Here is a 24,517-nt window from a genome sequence, read left to right as displayed (position 1 = left end):
TATGTTTGGGGCAAGCTAGATCATTTTATTTTATTTAGATGAATTGGACCAAATCATCCAGTTTTAATTCTGACATTTTTTCCATTTTCAGGACCTAACTGCTTTGCAGGCACCACTATTATCCCAGCAGGGATTGAAGTCAAAGTGGATGATTGTAACATTTGTCACTGCCACAACGGGGACTGGTGGAAACCGGCACAGTGTTCAAAAAGAGAGTGCCACGGGAAGCAAACCCTATAGACATGCTGTGCCTATACCGGACATATAAGGGCCTGCCTCTACGTCCAAGCCAATTATGAAAAACGGATACTCCTTATGTAAAGGTGTTACATTGTGCTAAATCCAGCTGAACTATGTACACAGCAACAAAGTTCACATATTGAGCTCTGCATCACGTAATGTCCTCCTCTGGGGGCGGCTTCAAGTTTCTGACAAGGTTTAACCAAACAGAACGCTGAGACTTTCTAGTGTGACACTGAAGAAACATTGGTTCCATTTCGTCGATTCCAAACCAGTCCACCTGACAATCTTTTCTCAATAATCCCCTGTTACCTTCAGCCATATTTTGTTATCATTGAATTATGTGTATGACTAACGAAATTTACTAAATTAGACCAGTCTGTATCTACAGTAATGGCAAATCTAAAAAGAAAATATTCTCTGCCAAAATATGAGGAAAATGCAAAAAAGTATAGTATGGTACCCATGTAATAAGCGATCCAGATGAGATGCGATAATGTAAATTAACATAGTAGGGTTTTTTAAAAAAAATAAATGAACCATTACCTTATCATAGATTATATTTATAGTGACTAGAGATGAGCGAATGCCAAGCTTGCTCTGGTTCATCCGAACCCGAACGTGCGGCATTTGATTACCAGTGGCTAAAGTTGGATTCAGCCCTAGAGAGTCCTGGAAATCATGGATACAGCCTATGGTCTATATATCCATGTTTTCCAGGCAGCCACTGATAATCAAATGCTGCACGCTGCGTGTGCTCAATGGTCACTTATCTCTATTAGTGACCCTGACCACACTTTGGAGAATTTTAGAGGCACCATAGCATAAGATATGTGTCCAATGAATATCAATCACAAATATCTATTTATTATAGAGGAAAGTATAATTTTTGCTCAAGCACTCTATTTAACCTCAAGCACAAGGTATGCATTATTATCTACCTAAATTGTATATTTGGTTCACTATGTAGTTGCCTATATCACAAGACCACATGAACAAGGCAATGATTATTTTCTGTTGTTCATGAATGTAGTCGTAGTCATTTGAAAAGATTTTGATCCAAAAAAAAAAAATATGTTGGGAAACCACCCTTGAGAATGAAAAACTATACCACTGGTCTTAAGAGCATTAGATATGTTTTTTTTTTTAATCTTACAAGAACATCATGGGTGCATCATGTTTTACCACTGCTGAGATGAGCCGATCTGTTTCGCTGTGACATAGTACATTAAAATGTATTGTTTATTGGATGTAGACTAAAACTTGACTAAAAAATATCCAAACAAGAACAAACATGGGTATCCAATGGTATCAGATGGTTCATGTTGCCTAATGCAGTACCAACAGATGGTAAAGGGACAATGATTATATGGTGATAACCAATTGACAATACCCTTATACGATACAATATAGAAAATGTCCCATTACCTGGAGACAGTGTCCATTGCAAGTATCCGGAAGGCAACCTTTAAGACAATATCTTCCTTTTCTTCCAACAATCTGCAATGCCCCAGTTATGCCCATTGGCCAGTACATTACGTATTTATATTCATGTAAAAATGTGTTTGTTATAGTAATGTCATTTTTGTACACATATGTACACACAGTAGTTGGGTCACACAATGCCCACACAATAGAGTCTTACAGGGATTGCCAACATAGTGAGCATATAGTAGTGATGGCATAAAATGTAGCAACCTTTACAAGGTTGTAGTTATATAGTAGTATAGGCCACATAGTAGTACCCATACAATGACGCTGTTACTACATCAGTGCCAGTTATAGTATTGTCTTTGTAGTATTGCCAGTCACATATGAGTGCCTATAGTTGTGCCTATCAAGTAGCGCCAGCTATATGTCAGCAGATGAACTACAGTGCCAAACATAGCAGTGGCCATACTAAGATGCCAAACACATGGCAGTGCCAAAATAGTCTTAACCATGTAGAAGTGCCTAAATAGTGGTTATATATTTGTGATTGTTATTTATAGAGAAAGATAAGAATAAAAAGCTTCTAAATCACATCACACTGAAAGGGTTAGGAAACTATAAGACATTTCTTTTTGGCAAATCCCTTCAACATGTATCCCCCAATATGTATCTGATCCCCTTTTTGTTAGTAAATAAGCCTATTATAAACCCCAGCCTACCCACATTGACTCTTCTGCAACATCTACAACACTCATGATATCTAGGTTTGTTTGTCATTTTGCAAATGAAGGCTACATAGACATAACTTCCAGTCACCAAAATACATTTTGTAACACTTTCACCTACCAAGTGCCATGTATAATACTGGTGTCTTCGTCTGGGCACAACTGCCACTTCTGCACCCTTTATAGCTACACCCTGAGAAGTCTACAAAATTAAGAAAATTGTATGACTGTAAAGAATGTGCAACATGACTGTTTGCTGTTGACTATGGAAATGGGCTATTAGTTTGTAGATAGAATCCAAGGAGTGTCCAGATGCCGGGATCCCAAGTGTTATTTGTTTTTTGTGGGAACAAATCAGCAACAGGTGTTCAGTCCCGAGCAGCATCTGAAATATAGAATTACAAAGTTCCATTGACATGAATGAACGGCCTGTGTACTGCCTAGTCATGCTAGCTACTTCATAGATGCTCTTTGTAGCTGATCTTCCCTCGATTATCTAATAGGGTATTTGAAAACAGCTCTGCTACTCCAGACAACTTCCTTTAAGGCTAAAAGTGTGATGGTGCCAATACAACTTCAATAACTGCCAGACAAAAGTTTTCTTACCTATCCCCCCTATACATGTTTTTTGAATATGGGATTGGGGGAGGGGGGAGGGTTTGCTGCCAGGTCTGATTGTTGCTTTTATCCTTAACTAAACATGCCCAATCCTTGTAAGCCCTAAAGATGAACCAGGAGTCTGTACAAAAATATATAGAACTAATATATATAAATGCTGGGTAACTTAGTTCCTAACCATGCATTGTACAAATATTCCCTATACAAACCTACATTTATTCTAGATAATATTTTAATCGTTACCAGAAACACATATATTAAAAAAAAAAAAGGTAATTTTTTTTTTTTATTCAACCCAATCTACTTTTGTGTAGTGCTTAAGCATTTCCACAGAGATTTCACATCCTATATTTCTATCCATCAATCAATATAGATTATGGTCATTTATGTATGTAATCTTTAATTACAACAATGCCACTGCCGGTTATTGTAGTTATTTTGGAATATTTCTGTATGTGTTTTTCCATATACCTGTATGTCTTTATTTTGTATAGCTGTGCATATAGTCATAGAGAGCGATCTCAACTTTCCAGTGTCAATGGGCTGCAACAAAAGCATGCCTATAAATGCTCACCTAAAGCCGCCTTGTCTATACAGAGATGTTCCATATGAAAAATACTTGATGCATTACAAAAATATATTAAAATATTTTGTTAAATATAAAAGTGTCCTATACAACAATAATAATTTTCTTCTGATGAATTCCTGAAAACCAATGTGAATTTTTTTTCATACAGTTTACTGATTGGTATTGACAAATGCTTCTTTTTTCGATGGCTGTGCTACTTTATACTTTTTATACACAAGACCGTTTCAGAATTGACACTAGACAAGCTTACAGACAGCAAACTGTTTATTATAATAATTCTTTCCTTAGATATGATCACATAGGCTCCACTATAACAATATATATATCGAGGGTACAAATGTGCTGTTTAGGTAAAATGATCTATATCCATTTACTGTTCTTCTCCCCCATGGATCTAATCCCTTCCTGGTTTCCTCTGTGAACTGTGATCCTGCAGACCAAGCAAACTTGACTGTCAAACGATACATAGGTTTAGAACCATTTATATTTGTGGTAAGATTAGGACCTGTAGAAAACATCCCACTAACAAATAAGATGTTACTAATAATAAAAAGCTATTTACAGTTTCATGATATAATGGAAGAAAATATCAGGTGATAAGTGTGATTATACAGTTAGGGGTGTGAAAATCTTACATTGTAGCCCAGGGAGTGAGGCTGGAGCTAGAGGTCTAGGTGCTGTAATGCTAATCTTGTCCTGGGCATAGCTATGATTAGTAATAACAATATATATAATAAAGATTTTAAATTTACTTATTTATTAGCCTGGGACTTTAAAGGTGTTATCCCGAGAGCAGAAAAGGTCCAACCTGTTCTGCTTTCCAGCATCCAACTTCTCTGTAGCCGGGAGGAAGGGAGCAGATTGTGAGTGTTGTCCAATGTCCAATAGCTGCCTAAAGTCACGGCAACATCATAGGGAAGCTATTGAACATTGCCGCAACATGCACCTGCCCTCCTTTCATCTCGGAGGGAAGCAGATAGGACTTTTTCTGCTCTACGCATAACCCCTTTTAACCCTTGTTGTTGGACACATAGTCAGATACCATAGGGGGAAGCCACATATAGGGGGAAATTTATCAAACATGGAGTAAAGTGAAACTGGCTCAGTTGCCCCTAGCAACCAATCAGATTCCACTTTTCATTCTTCACAGACTCTTTGGAAAATGAAAGGTGGAATCTGATTGGTTGCTAGGGGCAGCATGTTTCACTTTACATCATGTTTGATAAATCTCCCCCATAGTGTCCAGACAAATGCCGTTGCCATTGTAACCTCTTGTTGTATGACTTTACTTCTAGGCTGACTTCTGCTCCTGTCAGTGCTTCTGCACCTTACTCCATATACTGATAAGCACTGAAGCTCTGGAGCTGAGTTTTAGCAGGTCAGACAGAAGCAGTCAGGCAAGCCCCCCCCCCCAATTTATGGGCCAGTCAAAGATGCAACTCCAATAGCTACGCCACTGATTTTACTTCGTTGGTTTCACATGGATTAAAAAAGCCATAATATGACATTATTACATAAAAATATTTTATGTGACCCTCAATTTAACAGCATATACTGGACAAACTGAAAAGCAAAATCAACAAGAACAAATTTCCGTAAAATATTTTTTTTTTCATTTGGCATCAAATAACTGCAAAACAACCTAAAATATCTGAAGAGAAGAGCAGAAGAGGGAAAATGACAAACATCTATGCAAGTGTATTCCCTAACACAACCTCACAAATTTTTTCAAAATGTCATTGTCATATGCAAGATATATATATATATATATATATATATATACACACTGTATATATATATATATATATATATATATATATATATATATATATAAAACAGCTAAATATATATGTATTTAATTTTTTGTACTGGGATCCCTCTTTAAATTTATATCAAAAGCAAAAATGTAAATGCCAAACCAGTCTTCCATTCTTTCCTTTTTAAACATCTTCCTCGCTGTTGCCTGCACAGGCTGAACAGTTTATTGTCCATGAATGGGAATAGCTAGTGGAATCAATAGGGTCCAGACTACAGGAGTTACCAGCCATTTACTCATTTAAAGCAAGTCTAGTTCTGAGCTTAAAGGGGATGTATGGGGAAAAATAATCCACATGGCTGGGGATGTTGTAAAAATAATTAGCTATACTCACCTGTCTTGAGCCCACTGCAGCTGTCATGTTGATGCTCTCAGTCCTCCGCTGGTCACCACTTCTTCCTGGTTCCTGTGATGTGCTTACCGCATAGGAATTGCCCCGCTCAGCCTATGGCCACAGTGTTGTTTCACCTGGGTCACTGTCAGGAAAGGAAAAAGTGGTAAACAGTACAGTATTTAGAGCATCAGCATGACAGTTGAGGGTGCTCAGAATAGGTGAGTATAGCTTGTTTATTATTTCCACTTACCCCCCATCCCCCCCTTAACTTTTATTTTTTAATTTTCATAATCAGGCGGAATTCCACAGCGGAACCCTGCCTGTCTCAGTGTCCCATAGCCTGTCTATGGGAGAGCACGCAGTGACATGTCAAGCGGAGAGCGGCGGCAGTGGAGGAGCATGCGCTCTCACTTAGAGAAGCAGTGTCACACGGAGGCAGATGGGATTCCGCCTGATTTACTCAGTGTGAACATACCCTTACTGATTTGTAGCTCAGGTCCATTAGGTCAGAGTTGTTATCTATAGCAACAGCTTAGTTGCAGAGTCTGCAAAAAGTCTGTGGTAGTTTTAAACCCACCTCTATTCTCATCCTTGTCAAGGCTTCTGATCATTCTCTTTCTATTGCAGATCTGCCTCTTCTGATTTACTGCTTTATATAAACACAAGCTCACCAGAAAATAAATGCAAGATTAGCTTTTTATTAAACTGAGGGAAGTGAGCCTTAGTAAGGAACATTCCTAGAGATTCACAGTAGTTCCATCATATGCATCATATTCTCCTACATTATAACTATTTACTGACCCGTGTCTTACGTTATCCATTTACCACATTCTGGTGATGGTACAATCCTTCATCCCTTATTCTCGGTCACACTTACTAGTCTTCAGTGAAGCATAGTCTGCACATTTGTAGCAGCTGCCATGGTCCAGCCATCAGTATACCAGATTATAGAACATAATAGGATCATGTGCAGTAGTATGGCATTGTGCTTCTGTACATATTTATATATTAAAACTTTCCAGTTATACACAACCTGTTTTGAAGGCACCAAATAGATTACTGTATTAGGCCACGTTCACACTACGTATTTTTACATCAAACAACGTCCGTTGTTTAACCTCTTCCCGTCAGTAATACGTATATATACGTTCCTACTGCACATACCCCGAGCAGAGGGAATGTATATATATTCCTGACTTCAGGGAATTACTGCTGTGTGCGGGACCGTTGCAGTGAGAGCGGTCCCGCACACATCAATGTGTCCGGGGCCGGAGGTAATGAGAGGCACCTGTGATCCCGCTGCGTCATATTAACCTCTTAGACGCCGCTATAGATCGCAATGTTTAAGGTACTCAGTGACAGAACAAGCTTCTGTCACTGAGTGATCGGGACCAATTGCATGTACCAACAGGTGGGGGTAAGCCTCTTACCTCCGTCCTGTCTGTTTGGCGAACTGTGCATAGAGTCTGCTCTCAGGCATGTTCTATGCATAGATCGCCATAACCACTGATTTATGCTATGCTATGATTGCATGTTTTACAGTGAAAAAAAGTGTAAAAAGTAAAAGTGTAATAGAAAAAAGTTTTAAAAAGTATAAAAAAAAAAACTTATAAATAGAGATGATCGAACATCTGAAAAAGCTAGGTTCGATTGAACTCGAAAAAAACCCCAAACATAGTACATACCGTAGCGTGCGGAATTTTACGATCTATTAAATTATAACATTATTGTTCCCCCAAGGTGAACGGCGTAAACTGGAAAAAAACACCCCAGGATTGCTGATTTTATTAAATTATATATCAGAAAAAAATTAATAAAAAGCAATCTAAATTTTTTTGTTACGCCAATATGATATTAAAGAAGCAGTTCACTTTTTTTTTTCGCCCCACCCTGGGTAGCCACTGTCATGTATACTTACAGAAGATGATCGGTGTCCCGTTCTCGTCGGTCAGTTCCCGTCCTGCTGTGCCGTTCAAATCGGGCGCGCTCACTTCCGCCGGCTACTGCGAGTCCTCTTCTCTGACCAGTGATTATACGCCGGAAGTCACTCACTTCCATGCATTCGCTATGGAAGCGTGTGACTTCCGGCGTTCAAATTACAAGGCCGAGAAGAGGAGTCACAGCGCCGGCGGAAGTGAGCGCGCCCGATTTGAACGGCACGGCGGGACGGGAACTGACCGACGCGAACGGGACACCGATCATCTTCTGTAAGTATACATGACAGCGGCTACCCGGGGGCCGAAAAAAAAAAGTGAACTGCTTCTTTAATAAAAACTAGAGATCATGGCGCAAAAAATGACACCCCAACCAGCCCTGTAAATGAAAAAATAGAAGCGCTATGGCTTTTAGAAGGTGAGGAGGAACGTTGCATTAATTTGAACGGACATCAAATGGCTCGGTCTTGAAGGGGTTAATGACAGTGTACAATTACATTACACTCTATGGAATCACACGCAGTATACACTATGGTAATGGTTCTCCACGGCCCCACAAAATAATTGACAGGTCTATTTTGTGCGGCTGCTATTCAGTGAACAACCACCGTACAAGATAGCCTGTTCTCACAATGTAAAGTATGGCTCCTGGCCATACTTTACATTGTTCTCTATGGCTTATTGGAGTGCGGGCACACCTGAATGTGCCCACATTTCAATTAAAATAAAGTGATACTGCAGTATCTGCCAGGTGAACATCTGAGACATCAGCCGTCAAACACCAGCCGTGTCAAACAACGGCCGATGTTCATACAGAATGTGAACATGGCCTAATGTTGGAACTATCTGGGATAATATCTTAGCTGATAATACTTAGAAGAACTTTTTGACATCTTACTTTAAAGGGGTTGTCCGGCGAAAAAAAATTATTCACAGAATAACACACATTACAAAGTTATACAACTTTGTAATGTATGTTATGTCTGTGAATGGCCCCCTTCCCCGTGTTTCCCCCCACCCACGCTAGACCCGGAAGTGTGGTGCATTATACTCACCGCATGTCGTGTCGTCCACGGTCTCCGATCGTCAGCAGTGACGTCTTCTTCGGGAGCTTGGCGGATCTTCCCGAGTGCCGGCCACCCTCTGCAGAGTCATCCGAAGCTCAGCCGCGATTGGCTGAGCATAACTGTGCTCAGCCAATCGCGGCTGAGCGGCTGATGACGCGGCCACGTCATCAGCTGCTCAGCCGCGATTGGCTGAGCACAGTTATGCTCAGCCAATCGCGGCTGAGCTTCGGATGACGCTGCAGAGGGCGGCCGGCACTCGAGAAGATCCGCCAAGCTCCCGAAGAAGACGTCACTGCTGACGATCGGAGACCGTGGTCGGCACGCGACAGGTAATGTATAGCGCACCACACTTCCGGGTACACGGGTGGGGGTGGTGGGACACGGGGAAGGGGGCCATTCACAGACATAACATACATTACAAAGTTGCATAACTTTGTAATGTGTGTTATTCTGTGAATAATTTTTTTTCGCCGGACAACCCCTTTAATAAAAAATTATAAGGCCGTGACTTTACCATGACCTTGTTTTGCTATTATTTAATTTTTAACTATTAGGCTACAGCTTCAGTCTATACAATATATTGAGCTGTATGGAATTTTGTGGAAAATCCATTAGAAGAGCTACAAAAACTTGCAGTGTACATTAGCAAGTCTGGCACTTCTACTTGTCTAATGACTCAAGCTGACAGCATTGTAGATCCTCATGAAGCTGTCAGTTTGGGCCATCAAAATTGTTATCAGACCGTGACTTGTGTCTATAATATGTATACATCTTCTGCTCTCTTGTTTTGAATTAAAAAAACAAACAAAACACAAAACACAGTGTGTGAACCCCACGCCACACACACACATATATTCATCCCGACAACACCATGAATGATTCACATAGTTCAATGTAACTCGCACCTTTTCCAGAAACCAATAAACAGCTATAATTGTTTCTGCCTTAGGGGAGAACATAATTGAAAAAATGAGAAATGTTTCATTTACTTAATTAAAAAAGTTGTACAATGTAATTAGTAAAGAACAATACTACTTAATTCATATCAAATTCTAAATTCTGCTCTCTACGTATTTTTTTTTATCAGCTTTGGCTGGGGAGGAAATTAACTTTTTACTCCTTTAAGATTTTTTTTTTTTCTGGAGACATAATAATTGGACTGTAAACAAAAAATTATGCAACCCTGCAGAATTCATAGTCTGCCTCCAATAAACAAAGACGGTTACAGAACGGAACATTGTATTTTAGTCACACTGTCTACTGGCTCCAGGGTTTTGTAAACGAATTCTCACGGCCTTTTAAAATCTTCCCATTCCCTTTCTAATTAATCACAGCGTCAGGGCTGCAACATTTCAGTGCCCTCCTTTCGGACATTCAGCTGCGGATCCAATTTAATTTGTTGAGCTGTATCGATTAATTGTCACTCTTTAATCTTACTGAAGGATCCGTGTTTTGCTTCCAGGAATTCCCAGGTTCTGCATATCCGTGGTTGATTAACTCCTTCATTGCAAACTAGCATAAAACCATATGGTGTAGCAATCTGGATCACTGGAGCATTGGCAGAGCTTTTGCAACAATGCTTAATAAAGAGACTCAACACTGTGCATTATAATGCTGTATTTAACATATAACATATTGGATTATTTGGGTTTTCTCTTTGTCAGTGATGCAGTCTACTCTGGACATTTATAATCCTGTTGTTTGAGTGAAAAGGAAGCGTTACCTACCTTGATCTAAAAATGGAAAGCCATATGCTATGTATACGTAGGCATCACCCAAGATAAGACAGAATACAGACACATCCAATTGTAGTGAAGGAACCAAAACAGTAAGGCTATGTTTTATATTTTTAGTGTATCGGTAACTCAGATTACCTGGTCAGCGCCAGCACATACATCACAGTGTTGGGGTCTGTTTCTGAAAATGCTGCCTGGTTCTCGTGATCTGCGCTGGTTTATGTGCACTTCGGCCCACTCTATGTACTGGGGGTGGACCTGGTGCCCCCAGTTTACTGATATCCCCTCCTCTTAAAAATTCATGGTTGCTCCTTTCAAGGAACAGTTCCAATTATGTCAATAAGCTATTTCTGGTACCGGGGCTGATATTCTAATTGGGGGATAGCGGGTTTTGATGGCAAGAACCAGGAAAGTGGTAGCAGGAGCAAGCAAGAAATGTGAGAAAGTTTTCCATGCATTGTTCTAATGGTATGAAATACTGCTCTTGACACAGAATTAGCTGCTTCCATATAGAGGATTACAGCCATATGAAGGAAACCTATTGTAACTACTACTTTCTAAAAAATAAAAAATAAAATAATAATTATAAATTAGATTAATACTGTTCTGATATATATATATATATATATATATATATATATACACTCACCGGCCACTTTATTAGGTACACCATGGTAGTAGCGGGTGGTCTTCTGCTGCTGTAGCCCATCTGCCTCAAAATTCGACGTACTGTGCGTTCAGAGATGCTCTTCTGCCTACCTTGGTTGTAACGGTTGGCTATTTGAGTCACTGTTGCCTTTCTATCAGCTCGAACCAGTCTGCCCATTCTCCTCTGACCTCTGGCATCAACAAGGCATTTCCGCCCACAGAACTGCCGCTCACTGGATGTTTTTTCTTTTTCGGACCATTCTCTGTAAACCCTAGAGATGGTTGTGCGTGAAAATCCCAGTAGATCAGCAGTTTCTGAAATACTCAGACCAGCCCTTCTGGCACCAACAACCATGCAGGAGATTGTCTTGACCATTTCTACATGCCTAAATGCACTGAGTTGCCGCCATGTGATTGGCTGATTAGAAATTAAGTGGTAACGTGCAGTTGGACAGGTGTACCTAATAAAGTGGCCGGTGAGTGTATATATATATATATATATATATATTAAAAAAAAAAAAGAAAAGGTTGCAGGACGGCACTGTGCAGGCTCAATGCTCAGGTGGGTGCACAACCTCTGGTAGCCAGACCTAGGCTTCCAGATCCACAACAAAGGTAATCCGAGGCGGCACTCCAGGTATAAAGTGAATGAAAAAAAGTTATATTCACCCATAAATGTGCAACGTTTCGATCTCTCGTTGAGATCTTTTTCAAGCTTGATTTGTTTTATATATATATATATATATATATATGTAATTAATTTTTTGCTTTTTGTTTCACTGAATTTAAAAGAGCAAAACACACAAAGATGGACGGAGAAAAAAAGAAACGTTACTGTACTGCAGCAGAGTGAAGTTTAATCAATTGCCAATATGACCCATGCAGTAAAATACTGCTGTAGTAAAAAATGCCCTTAAAACAATAAGCGTGACCCAGTCTGCAGACTATATAAGAGAATGGCGTAAATACAAATCTACTCCTATAACTAGAGAGAATTCAATTTCTTAGTGGTTGCCCTAGACCCCAGACGACATTAACAGCAACCTGTGGTCCATGAATGGCCTCCAAACGATTCCCTCCAGCCATGCAGGTCATAACCACAGCCCTTTCATGACTATAGGAAGGGCTTCAGACTATAACAGAGTATTTTTTATCTAAGATGTGTAATCACTGTTATTTCTAGGCACATACTGTTCTATAGATATCAGGAAGTGCACAGGGTGGGTTGTCACAGCAGTGATTTTATAGTATGAGTTGCTAATAAAACCCAGTGGAAAGTAGCTGGAAGAAAAAGCTCAATGCAGTGTCAACCCGTATAACCCGCTGGGAGTGTGTCACATCTATCACACATCCTACTGCCAACATCACTCAAAGGCTTGGGTGAAAAAACAAATGTTCTAAAATGCAGTATTAACTTAATGAGACATTATATGTTAAAGTAAACAAGTCTATGGAAGACAGACTAGAAAATGTACATACAGTGGGTTATCGTAAACCAGAGATGCTTCTTTGCAGACGTACTGTAGATCAACGGTTTTACGCAATATCTTAAGAGAAGGTATATCAGCAAATATTGTGCTAAGTTATGTTATTGGTATTGATATATTCTCAGATACTAAAGCTCCACACACTTGCCAAGGAACTAGCCCGACAATAAAGGGGTTTTATCCCAATAAATAAGATAAACCATCAGGTTTGGTAGGCTAGGTTTGTCTGTTTGCTGATGACACAAAAGTGTGAAATAGGGTTGATATTCCTGGAGATGTTAGTAATATGGAAAATGATTTAGCTTTGCTTGATAAGTGGTGCAAACAATGGAAACTGCAGTTCAATGTTTTCAAATGTAAAATAATTCACTTGGGGGGTAAGAATCCTCTATCTGAGTATCATATCGGCAGTTTATGTTAGTGAAGACTTCAGAAAAGAAGGATTTAGGGGTAGTGATTTCTGACAGACTTAAAATGAGTCACCAGTGCAACCAGGTGGTAGGGAAAGAAAATCGTATGCTGGGCTGTATAGCTAGAGCTATAACCAGTAGGAAGAGGGAGATTGTGATCCCGATGTATCGTGCTGTAGTAAGACCATATCTGAAATACTGTGTCCAGTTCTGGTGACCTTACCTAAAAAACATATTGGTAAAATAGAACTGGCAAAAAGATGGGCTACAAAAATGGTGGATAGTCTGAGGCATAAAACCCAGAAAAGACTTGTGGATCTAAGGCTGGGTTCACACTACGTATATTTCAGTCAGTATTGTGGTCCTCATATTGCAACCAAAACCAGGAGTGGATTAAAAACACAGAAAGGATCTGTTCACACTATGTTGAAATTGAGTGGATGGCCGCCATTTAATGGCAAATATTTGCTGTTATTTTAAAACAACGGCTGTTATATTGAAATAATGGCCGTTATTTACTGTTATATGGCGGCCATCCACTCAATTTCAACATTGTGTGAACAGAGCATTTCTGTGTTTTTAATCCACTCCTGGTTTTGGTTGCAATATGAGGACCACAATACTGACTGAAATATACGTAGTGTGAACCCAGCCATAATATGTACAGCCTGGAGGAAAGAAGGTAAAAAGGACAAATTAACTTTTAATATGTTAAAGGACTAAAGCTAGTGATGAGCCAGCATGCTCGTCCGAGCTTGGTACTCGATCGCGTATTAGGGTACTCAATGGTACTCGTTACTCGGACGAGCATCTCGTGATACTCAAGAAAATCTCATCATCCATTTCCTGTAAGTTTGGGCGCTATTTCTCAGCCAATAAACATGCAGGAGACTCTTTGGTGCATCCTGCGATCACGTGGGACCCATACATGTCGATAGCAGTGATTGGTTGGCCAGATCAGATGACCCTGCCATATAAAAAGCGCAGCCGGCAGTACTCGCTTCAGACGCATGCTGTGAGAGATCAGGGACAGAGCTGCTGCTTCTCAGGGAGAGTGTCAGTGTAGGATTTAGCGTTCCAGTAGGCAGGGAACACTAGCAATACAAACAAACAGCCCTTTTCAGGGCTTTAAATCGTTTTTTAAATAGTATTACTACAGACTGCTGGCTGGGACTTGCAGTGCTGCTACCACGATTAAACCAGCACACTGTGGTGATCTGCTGCTGGCAGAAAGGGGGAATTAGGTGTTGCATACAGACCCCTAAGAAGTGCTCAGTGTACTCCTTTTTGATTTTGGGGCTGGTCTTGCTGTACTACACTGTATTGCTGGGATTTGTAGTACACCTGCATAGAACTTCACTGCTCATTGGACGGGGGTATCACAGCGTGTATCTAGGTCCAGACACTACCAGATTGTACCGTACAGCCCCACCTAAACTAGTGGGTACTACACTGTATTGCTGGAATTTGTAGTACACCTTTATAAAACTTCACTGCTCATTGTAAGGGGGTATCACAGCATGTATCTAGGTCTAGCCACTACTAGAATATACCGTACAGCCCCCCTAAACTAGAAGGTACTACACTGTATTGCTGGGATTTGTAGTACACCTTTATAAAACTTCACTGCTCATTGTAAAGGGGTATCACAGTGTGTATCTAGGTCCAGCCACTACCAGATAGTACCGTACAGCCCTCCCCTAAACTACTGGGTACTACACTGTATTGCTGGGATTTGTAAGACACCTTTATAAAACTTCACTGGCACTGCTCAATTTAAGGGGGTATCACAGCGTGTATCTAGGTCCACCCACTACCAGATTGTACCATACAGCCCCCCCAAAACTTGTGGGATCCTAGCTTCTTTGCCCAACTTACGTGGTCTCAAGGTAGACCGTTATTGAAACCGTAGCAGTGTGAACAGGTGATCACGTGGATAGCGGATAATGTGTCCAGTAACTTATCCACCACCCAGTCTTCCACGCAGTCCACCCACGCTACCCAAGGGAGTGGAACCCTTGCTTCATTAGCTCAACCTCCTTCCCCACAGCCTTGCCCCTCCAGGGAAAGAAGGGATTTAGATCCACCACCATGCTCCCAGGAACTCTTTTCTGGACCCTTCCCTGAGTCAGAGCAACCGGAGCAGTCGATCTGTCCTGATGCCCAAACTATGCAGCTCACGCAGTTAGTGGGTGATGAGAGCAGGGACTTGCAAGCGGGGTTGGAAGAGGTGTCTGATGATGACGATAAGACCTGGTTGTCAGACAGTGAGGTTGTTGTCATGGATGTTACTCAAAGTGAGCAGGAGAGTGAGGAAATGGAGTTGACAAAAATGACGTTTAGGATACACACCGCCACAGTTAATAGTTTGTTAATGCTTTTTGTGCCTTAAAGGGGAGGGTAACTATCACTTCATAGAACAATTGACGTGACTATAACTTTCATATTTACATGTCAGCCTCCTTACCCCCAACAGTTGCCAAAATAGGGCAGAGGTGGTCAGGTCGTCACCTTTTTGTTTCTGTTTGTCTATCCAGGAAGTGATGATCAGGAAGGAACAGATGCCGCACTCTGCTGAGGGCCCTCTGCCCCTTCCTTTAAGCAATTAAGGTTAGGGTCACTTGGACCCTAACAAGTTTGGTGACATGTCAGAAATTTGGAAATGATGGTTACCCTTTAGTTTAATTTGTTGGGATATATACATATTGTAAGTTTTTACAGTATGAGAGAGAAATCTATCTAGCTGTGCTCATGCTTGTTTGTTAGCACTTAAACCAGTTAGCACTTGTGACTTGTCACATTAGTCAACTACGGAATGGGATGTCACTATTGATGGGTTCATAGTTTTCAGTTCATAGTTCACATAGTAAAAGTTTAAAGTTCTGCACTTATCTCACTTTTCATTGGTTGTTGTTGTTTGATTGCACAGTTTGAGTTCACTTTTACCACTTTGATAGTTTAGAAGGATGTGTGCTTTCCCGCCCTCAAACATTTGCACTATGATGTACCACACCACCCCTTACTAAGACTCCATGTATAGATATATTGTACTTTTTTTTTTATTTAATATTTTCTTATTTTTTCTTAAAGGGGAACTCCGGATCGAGGCAAGAAAAAATGAAACTTCTGCAGAAGCATATAGCATTATTTATTACCTACCTATTCTAGTTTTGAAACTACCAAAAATCCATTTGTTTTGTGTGTTTTTTTTTTCTTTTTTGTGTTTCTGTATTTCCTGGTTGAGCAGATGTACTCAGTACTACAGGTTCCAGAATGCATTGCTGTCCCTCTGTTTTAACCAGGCTGTTGCACAGAATTAGGCATAATGGTGCCATTAGGCAGCCTCAGTGGCATGCATACATGCTGCCCCTGCTGTTTCCTGTCCATTTCCGTTGTGTTAGCATCAATTTCTGAGGTTGACAGGTTTTCACACGACCTTCCCTCTACCAAACTTGGGTCCCCTGCAAAAAAGCTTGAGTCTCCCATTGACTTCAATGGGGTTCGTTACTCAAAACGAGCACTGGAGTATCGGGAGATATTCGTTTCAAGTAACGAGCACCCGAGTATTTTAGTACTCGCTCATCACTAACTAAAGCCCCTATTACACGGGCGACTGAGAGGAGCAAACAAGCACTGTCAGCCCTCGTTTGCTCCTTGTTCCCAACTCGCTGCCGACACGTGTGATAGCGAGTACAGGGGGGCCGCAAGGAGCTGCCGGGGGCTGCCTGGGTGATCGCTAGATTGTCTGGACAGCCCATAGCAGATAGCAGCGGTCTGCTGCCGCCACTCCTATTCCACGGGGCGACGTCAGCAGATCGTTGCTATATTAGTCGCTTGTCTTTCAACATGTTGAAAGAAAAATGACTGCGACGATCAGTCAACATCATTCATGTCGGCTGTAGAGATGATCGAGCAACGGGAATTGTTAGGTTCAATGGAACTCAAACCTTCTCAAACCTTCGTCATTTAATTCCTCATGCCTTCCCGTTCCGTGGGGAAGGTGGAGCAAGCCCGAGCACCGCCTGGAAAATATGGATACTGCCTAGGTAATAGGCTGTATCCTTGTTTTCCAGGCGGTACACGTGCCTGCTCCACTTTCTCCACAGAACGGGAAGGCATCGGGAATCAAATGACGAAGGTTCGAGTTCAATCGAATTTAACAATTCCCGATGTTTGATCATCTCTAGTCGGCTGATCATTGTCTTTTATTACACAAGACGATTATTGGCCGTAATGGCCGATAACAGACAAATACGGACGATAATTAGAGATGGTCGAACATCGGAAAATCTTAGGTTCTATAGAACTCAAACCTTGTCGAACCTTACGCATTTGATTCCCAATGCCTTCCCAGTCGGTGGGGAAGGAGGAGACAGCCCGAGTACCGCCTGAAATTCTGTGATTTAGCCTAGGTAATAGGCTGAATCCCGGAATTCCAGGCGGTACCCAGGCTGTCTCCTCCTTCCCCATGGACCAGAAAGGCATCGGAAATCAAATGCGGAAGGTTCGACAAGGTTCGAGTTCTATAGAACCTAAGATTTTCTGATGTTCGATCATCTCTACCGATAATCGTTTAGTGTAATCGGGCCTTAAATAAGGTCCAAGAGAAACTGAACACAAGGACGAGGGGACACAATCTGAGGTTAGTTGGGGGAAAGATCAGAAGGAGCATGAGAAAATAATATGTTACTGAAAGAGTAGTAGGTACTTGGGATGCCTGGGATAAACACACATCTATTCTAAGATAATAGGGAAGTAAATAAGATAAGGGCGGACCAAGTGGTCTTTTTCTGCTGACAATCTCCTTATTTTTCTGTGTTACTCATGTTCAAAGGTCCTAAACTTACAGAAAACCTCTTTTTCTCCACTTTCCAGGAGTAACATTAGTAGAAAGGCCAGTAAATCATCTTTGGCAAGATAGATGAGATGGAGAAATAGGCCAAGTTGCCTTGGGAAAAAAAATCTTCGAAGCTGAAATCTGGGTGTCTTTGCAAAGCTTTATAGGTTGAATGTAATCTCAGAGGGCACAGCCTTTTGCAAAACTGTACTGGAAAATAAGTTTTTGTAGTTCACCATCCCTTTTCTTTGTTTCTTCAACCCTAATTTGTACTGGCAGGGGACAATCGAGAAGTAGACGTTTTAAATTCCTGTAGACCAAAGGAACAATATATCACCTACCAATATTTTTTTTTTTTGTATTGCCGTATAACATATGACTTGTGTGATGTTCCTATTTATAGGGGGTAGATTGCATGATTAATGACTACCGAATGTATTCTATACACATAGATAAGTGAATAATTAACCCCCTCCAGGAAATACAAGACCATCATCTTGCATAAACGTACACTGCCTTTTCTTGAGTCAAGGATTTACATTAGGTCTGTATAGCGGTGATGTCTGACTACTGTACAGTTTATGGACACTAGAGATGTCCATGTTTAAAGTACACTGATCTCAAAACAACATTTATAACTGTTTCTAGTATGTCCAATTACAGCATAGTGGACCTGGGTATTATCTTGTATTACACAATAGTTAGCTTGTGCTTGACAGACAATTACATTAGTGATAGTGAGGGATCTGTCAATACCATTTCTCTTAAAGGGGAACTCCACATAAGGAAAACTTGTTTTCTATTAAAAGTTTTATAGATGTGTCTATACAATGTATTACCATATCTGTACAGTTCTGCCACACTGGTAGCTGTTTAAAATCCAGTAAGGGAAGAAAAATGGCCTCTGTGCTAATTCACATTGTCTCCTGCTCCACTGCTCTCCCCCATTAGGAGACAAATATTCCATGCCTCTGTCTCACATTGTGTGTGTCTGCTGAGCTCAGGCTGATGATGCAGACAGGGGGCAGGGCGTGATGTCACAGGAGGCTTGGCGGGATCCCCCAATCCCCTGAGTGATCCACTATCTCTGACCGGCCAGAAGCAGGTGCGCATTGGTTTCGCCGATTATGCATATTACTGCAGTAAAATTAGGGCTGTGTTCACACATGTTGGAGTTTCATTGCAGTACTGCAGCGTATTCACAAAAATGATGCACTAACACAAGTAAATTATGCTAAATGACAGAGAGAATCAGAGCTGGCACTGCCAATCCCACCTGGAGAAAAAACAAGGCATAAACAGTATATCCCATGTAAGATAATATTGGATGAACTCCTTATTGTGGGGCTCAACTTCAAAGGTAAAAGATACTTGATCATAATATGTGCGTGAAAATGAAAAGAGAAAAAAAATGAAATTAAAAAAGTTCTTTACTTTATTCCAATATCAGCGTTACAGGTAGAGAATACAGCGTGCTGTGTGGTGTTACAGGTAAAGAATACAGTGTGCTGTGTCAGGGCCGGGACAAGGAGTTTTGGTGCCCTAGGCAGAGAAGGCAAATGCCCCCCCCCCCCCCCCCCCCCCCCCCCCCCAGTGTGGACTGTACACTATGCGGGGACAGCCAGGAGGCTATACTGTATGTGGGGGCTAATACTTGGTCATCACAGGCTCTGCAGAGTATTACCACACTGCAGACTATATGGGAGAGTCCAGTATGTATACTGTACCCCCCTGAATGTAACAGGACCGTGTATACTGTACCCCCTGACTGTAACAGGACCGTGTATACTGTACCCCCTGACTGTAACAGGACATGTATACTGTACCCCCTGACTGTAACAAGACCATGTATACTGTACCCTCTGAATGTAACAGGACATGTATACTGTACCCCCTGACTGTAACAGGACCATGTATACTGTACCCCTTGACTGTAACAGGACCATGTATACTGTACCCCCTGAATGTAACAGGACATGTATACTGTACCCCCTGACTGTAAGAGGACCGTGTATACTGTAACCCTGACTGTAAGAGGACCTTGTATACTGTACCCCCTGACTGTAACAGGACTGTGTATACTGTACCCCCTGACTGTAACAGGACCATGTATACTGTACCCCCTGACTGTAACAGGACCATGTATACTGTACCCCCTGAATGTAACAGGACATGTATACTGTACCCCCTGACTGTAAGAGGACCGTGTATACTGTACCCCTGACTGTAACAGGACCTTGTACACTGTACCCCCTGACTGTAACAGGACCGTGTATCTTTTACCCCCTGAATGTAACAGGACCGTGTATACTGTACCCCCTGACTGTAACAGGACCGTGTATACTGTACCCCCTGACTGTAACAGGACATGTATACTGTACCCCCTGACTGTAACAGGACCATGTATACTGTACCCTCTGACTGTAACAGGACCGTGTATACTGTACCTCCTGACTGTAACAGGACCATGTATACTGTACCCCCTGAATGTAACAGGACCATGAATACTGTACCCCCTGAATGTAACAGGACCATGAATACTGTACCCCCTGAATGTAACAGGACCATGAATACTGTACCCCCTGAATGTAACAGGACCATGTATACTGTACCCTCTGACTGTAACAGGACCATGTATACTGTACCCCATGACTAACAGGGCCATGTATACTGTACCCCCTGACTGTAACAGGACATGTATAGTGTACCCCCTGACTGTACCAGGGCCATGTATACTGTACCCCCTGACTGTAACAGGACCATGTATACTGTACCCCCTTGACTGTCACAGGACCATGTATACTGTACCCCCTGACTGTCACAGGACCATGTATACTGCACCCCCTGACTGTAACAGGACCATGTATACTATACTCCCTGACTGTGACAGGACCATGTATACTGTACCCCCTGACTGTGACAGGACCATGTATACTGTACCCCCTGACTGTAAATCACTGGTGTCAGGGGGATTAGCCTGTACACAATCAACAGAATATAAGTGTTCACCAACCTGTGGCTCCCGAGCTGTGGCAGGACTACAACTCCTATCATGCTGTGACTGTTGTAGTTTTGGAGCAGCTGGTGACCCACAGGTTGGGGAACAATATGGGAAGTGCTGTGTATAGAGGATCAGTGCAGGGATATGGGGCAGCCCTGTGACCTAGGTGACCTCCCTCTCCCAGCATTCCCAGCTCTCCCAGCACTCCCAGCATTCCTACACCTAAAGAATGATGAGTCAGTCAATGAACTCACCAGACAGCAGCCCAGCAGTCGGTACAGCCTCCAGCAGTCAGACAGAGAAGAGGTCACATGGTGAGGAGGGGGCGGAGCCTTTGTAGGTCCTGGCAGGTCAATGATTTTTTTTATTTTTTTTTTTTAAAGAAATTGAAAATGCTCCCCTGTAACTTACCACTAGATGGCGCCCTAGGCCATCGCCTACCCTGGCCTACCCTTTGTCCCGACCCTGGTGCATAGTGAACCCCTCCTTACAGTACAGGAGCAGGGAATCCTCTAATTAGGCCGGGATTCCCTGCCCTACAGGGTTTCCCACCCAGAAGCAGAAAGCAGTCTGCTTCTGAGCGGGAAATTTGAAATCCCGCCACAGAAGTTAGTCTGGCTCCCAGGGGCCAGACTGTTCTGGCACTGCACCTGCACCAGCAAGGAAGAGGGTTAAGTGCCCCTTTCCTTCCTGGGGTGGATGCAGTGAGCTCTTCATGGGGGGGGGGGGGTTTGATGGTAGGGGCTGGGGGTTACCTGCTGAGTCTTCCTCGGCAGTTGCCAGCAGTCCCGGTATGTCCTGGCTTACTGTATCCCATCCCCTGTATTGGCCGCAGGCGATCCACGGGGAGGGGCTTAGCGTTGCGGGGGGGGGGGGGGGGGTACCGGGACATCACGGGACTGCTGGCAACTGCCAAGGAAGAGGCAGCAGGTAACCCCCAGCCCCTAACATCAAACCCCCCCCTCCCCATGGAGAGCGCACTGCATCTACCCCAGCAAGGGAGGGGACACTTAACCCCCTTCCTTGCTGGTGCAGATGCAGTGTCAGAACAGTCTGGTCCCCAGGGGGTTAAGTCCTTGGGAGCCAGACTGTAACTACCATGCCCATGCTGGAGGTCACCCAGCTTTCCCAGGATCCTGTAAGGGTTAACCTTAGAGGATGCTGGGAAAGCTAGGTGACCTCCAGCATAGGCACGGGAGTTACAGTCTGGCTCCCAGGGACTTAACCCCTTACTTGCTGTATGTTTTTGCTTGTGTTTTTCTTTTTGTTTTTCAGATATAGGCATGCAGAGGATTGCGTCAGATTCGTTTGGACTACGTCGATGACCGGAGGACTTTACTGTTAAATAAAATGGTCAACGAGGGGTGTGGGGTGTTTTTATTTGAATAAAAAACAAATTTCTAGGTGTGTTGTGTGTTCTTTCTTTACTTTACAGACTTTGTAGTGGAAGCTGTCTGATAGACGGAATCCATTACTAAGTCGGTGCCTATTTATTTATTTAAAAGCAAAAAAAATGCGTAGGGTTCCCCCTCTTTTCCATAACCAGCCGGGTAAAAACCAAACAGCAGCAGCCTAGTAATACCAGGGTGAGAAGGGCCATTGTTTTTGGCCGTCCCCAGTCTAATATTACCAGCCTGCTGCCGCCCAGTCCAGGAGCGCCAATTTAAATGCTCCAGGACCACTGGCACCCGGCTCTTCCTAGTACCCCTGGTGGCATTGGGTACTGGGGTAATAATGGGGGGTTAGTGTTAGCCATTTTATACCGGCTAACACTAGGCCCCGACATAGTAATGGATTCCGTCTATCAGACAGCTTCCACTACTAAGTCTGTAAAGTAGTGAAGGAAAACACAACACACCTACAGTTTTTTTTAAAATTCAAATAAAAACACCCCCACACCCCTCGTTGACCATTTTATTGAACAGTAAAGTCCGTTGGTGATTGACGTAGTCCGAACGAATCCAACGTAATCCTCTGTATGTCGGTATCTGAAAAAGAAAGGGAGAAGAAAATGCTCATTATCTAGGAGGCGAACCAGGGCCAAGGAGACGATTTAGAGACAATTCTGAGACAAACAAATCAGCACCACAAAAAATAGACCAGGCTTATCCCTGATAGTAAATAGACCAGGCTTATCCCTGATAGTAAATAGACCAGGCTTATCCCTGATAGTAAATAGACCAGGCTTATCCCTGATAGTAAATAGACCAGGCTTATCCCTGATAGTAAATAGACCAGGCTTATCCCTGATAGTAAATTGCACTTTAAATAGACCAGTCTATTCATGCCAAAGCAGAAATAGATCACATCTAGAAAAATCCTGTTCATAAATCTCCCGCTATCTCCTACCTATCTATCTCCTATGTAATCTATGTATCTATCAATCATCTGTCTATTTATTATCTATCTCCTATCTAATCTATTATCTATCTCCTCTATCTACCTCCCATCTATCTCCTGTCTATCTATCTATCTATCTCCCGTCTATCTATCTATCTATCTATCTATCTATCTATCTATCTATCTATCTCCCGTCTATCTATCTATCTATCTATCTCCTATCTAATCTAATCTATCTATCTTTCCATATGCAAATTACACCTAGCAATGATCTGGTATCTGATTGGCTGTCTGCTTTCTCTATGACATCACAGAGTGACATCACCACACATGATGACATACATGAATGATAAGGCGCCGCTGATCTCGGAATTCTTCAGAGTTGGAGTAGGAGTTGTAGTGTAAGTATCTCCCCCTCCCCTCCCCCACCCTATGCTCCGCCCTCTGCGCCACCCTAATCCTGGTGTCCCCCAAATCTCACACAATAGAGAACTTACATAGGTGAGTGATCCGCTAGATCCATAGAAACCCCAAGAAGCCGCACTAATAACATTTCTTCTCTCTTCCTCAGGTTGTCTTGTTTTATAACAGAGCATCACTATGTCTTTGAAGGTAAGGGCCTGTTCACACTGTCACACTCTCTATGTCTCTATGTATCTTGATGGATTAGAGATTGGGGAGATTTATCCTTCTGTCCTATAGGAAGATGCTTCTCACTGCCCCTAGCAACCAGAGCTCCCATAGCAACCAATCACAGCCCAGCTTTCATTTTACCAGAGCAATGTGAGAAACGACAGCTGAGCTGTGATTGGCTGCTGCGGGCAACAAGGAGAATCTTACTGTAAGATAGAGCCATAAATCTCCAGCAAGGTACCTGCTCTGTGTTTACGGTGCTGCCCCCTGCTGGTCTCCCTCTGTTACTGCTGTGTGTTTCTGGTGCTGCCCCCTGCTGGTCTCCCTATGTTACTGCTGTGTGTTTCTGGTGCTGCCCCCTACTGGTCTCCCTCTGTTACTGCTGTGCTGCAAGTTGTTTGTTAAAAAAAACAAAAAAACATATCTATTTATCTCAGGAGTAACATCTGAAATCTTCCAATGATACTAACTCTTGCTTTACCCTGTTTTATTGTTACAGAAATGGTCTACAAAGTGCGACTTGCGCTGTAAGTATCACCGTCACCCTTCGCCCCCGCCATCCTACACCGCCCCACCCCCACCATCTATCGTCACCCGCCATCCTGCCACCCTCTTACCCCCCACCATCTATCGTCACCCGCCATCCTGCCACCCTCTTACCCCCCGCCATC

The 24,517-nt window shown here is 42.4% G+C and overlaps 1 protein-coding gene and 1 long non-coding RNA gene across 3 annotated transcripts in view; one reads left to right on the top strand and one right to left on the bottom strand.

Annotated features, from left to right (window-relative positions):
• Nucleotides 1-3,636, top strand: part of VWC2L (von Willebrand factor C domain containing 2 like) — a 134,584-nt gene extending 130,948 nt beyond the window's left edge. The window contains exon 4 of one of the 2 annotated variants that reach the window (XM_069983204.1): nucleotides 92-3,636. In XM_069983204.1, coding sequence (XP_069839305.1) covers nucleotides 92-240 — 149 coding nt within the window. In that variant the 3' untranslated portion in view covers nucleotides 241-3,636. The remainder of the gene's footprint in view (nucleotides 1-91) is intronic. The other variant, XM_069983205.1, reaches the window with a different exon arrangement.
• Nucleotides 1,413-23,934, bottom strand: LOC138800943 (uncharacterized). The gene is made up of 3 exons (XR_011364543.1): nucleotides 23,711-23,934; nucleotides 5,754-5,895; nucleotides 1,413-2,781 (listed from the first exon to the last, which is right to left on the bottom strand). It is a non-coding gene; the product is annotated as an uncharacterized lncRNA (long non-coding RNA).
• Between the last annotated feature and the right edge of the window lie 583 nt (nucleotides 23,935-24,517).

This window comes from Dendropsophus ebraccatus, chromosome 9, assembly GCF_027789765.1.
Source record: "Dendropsophus ebraccatus isolate aDenEbr1 chromosome 9, aDenEbr1.pat, whole genome shotgun sequence".
Lineage (NCBI taxonomy): Eukaryota > Metazoa > Chordata > Amphibia > Anura > Hylidae > Dendropsophus > Dendropsophus ebraccatus.
Note: the sequence above shows the minus strand (reverse complement) of the source record. Positions and strands in the feature narration are given on the sequence as shown.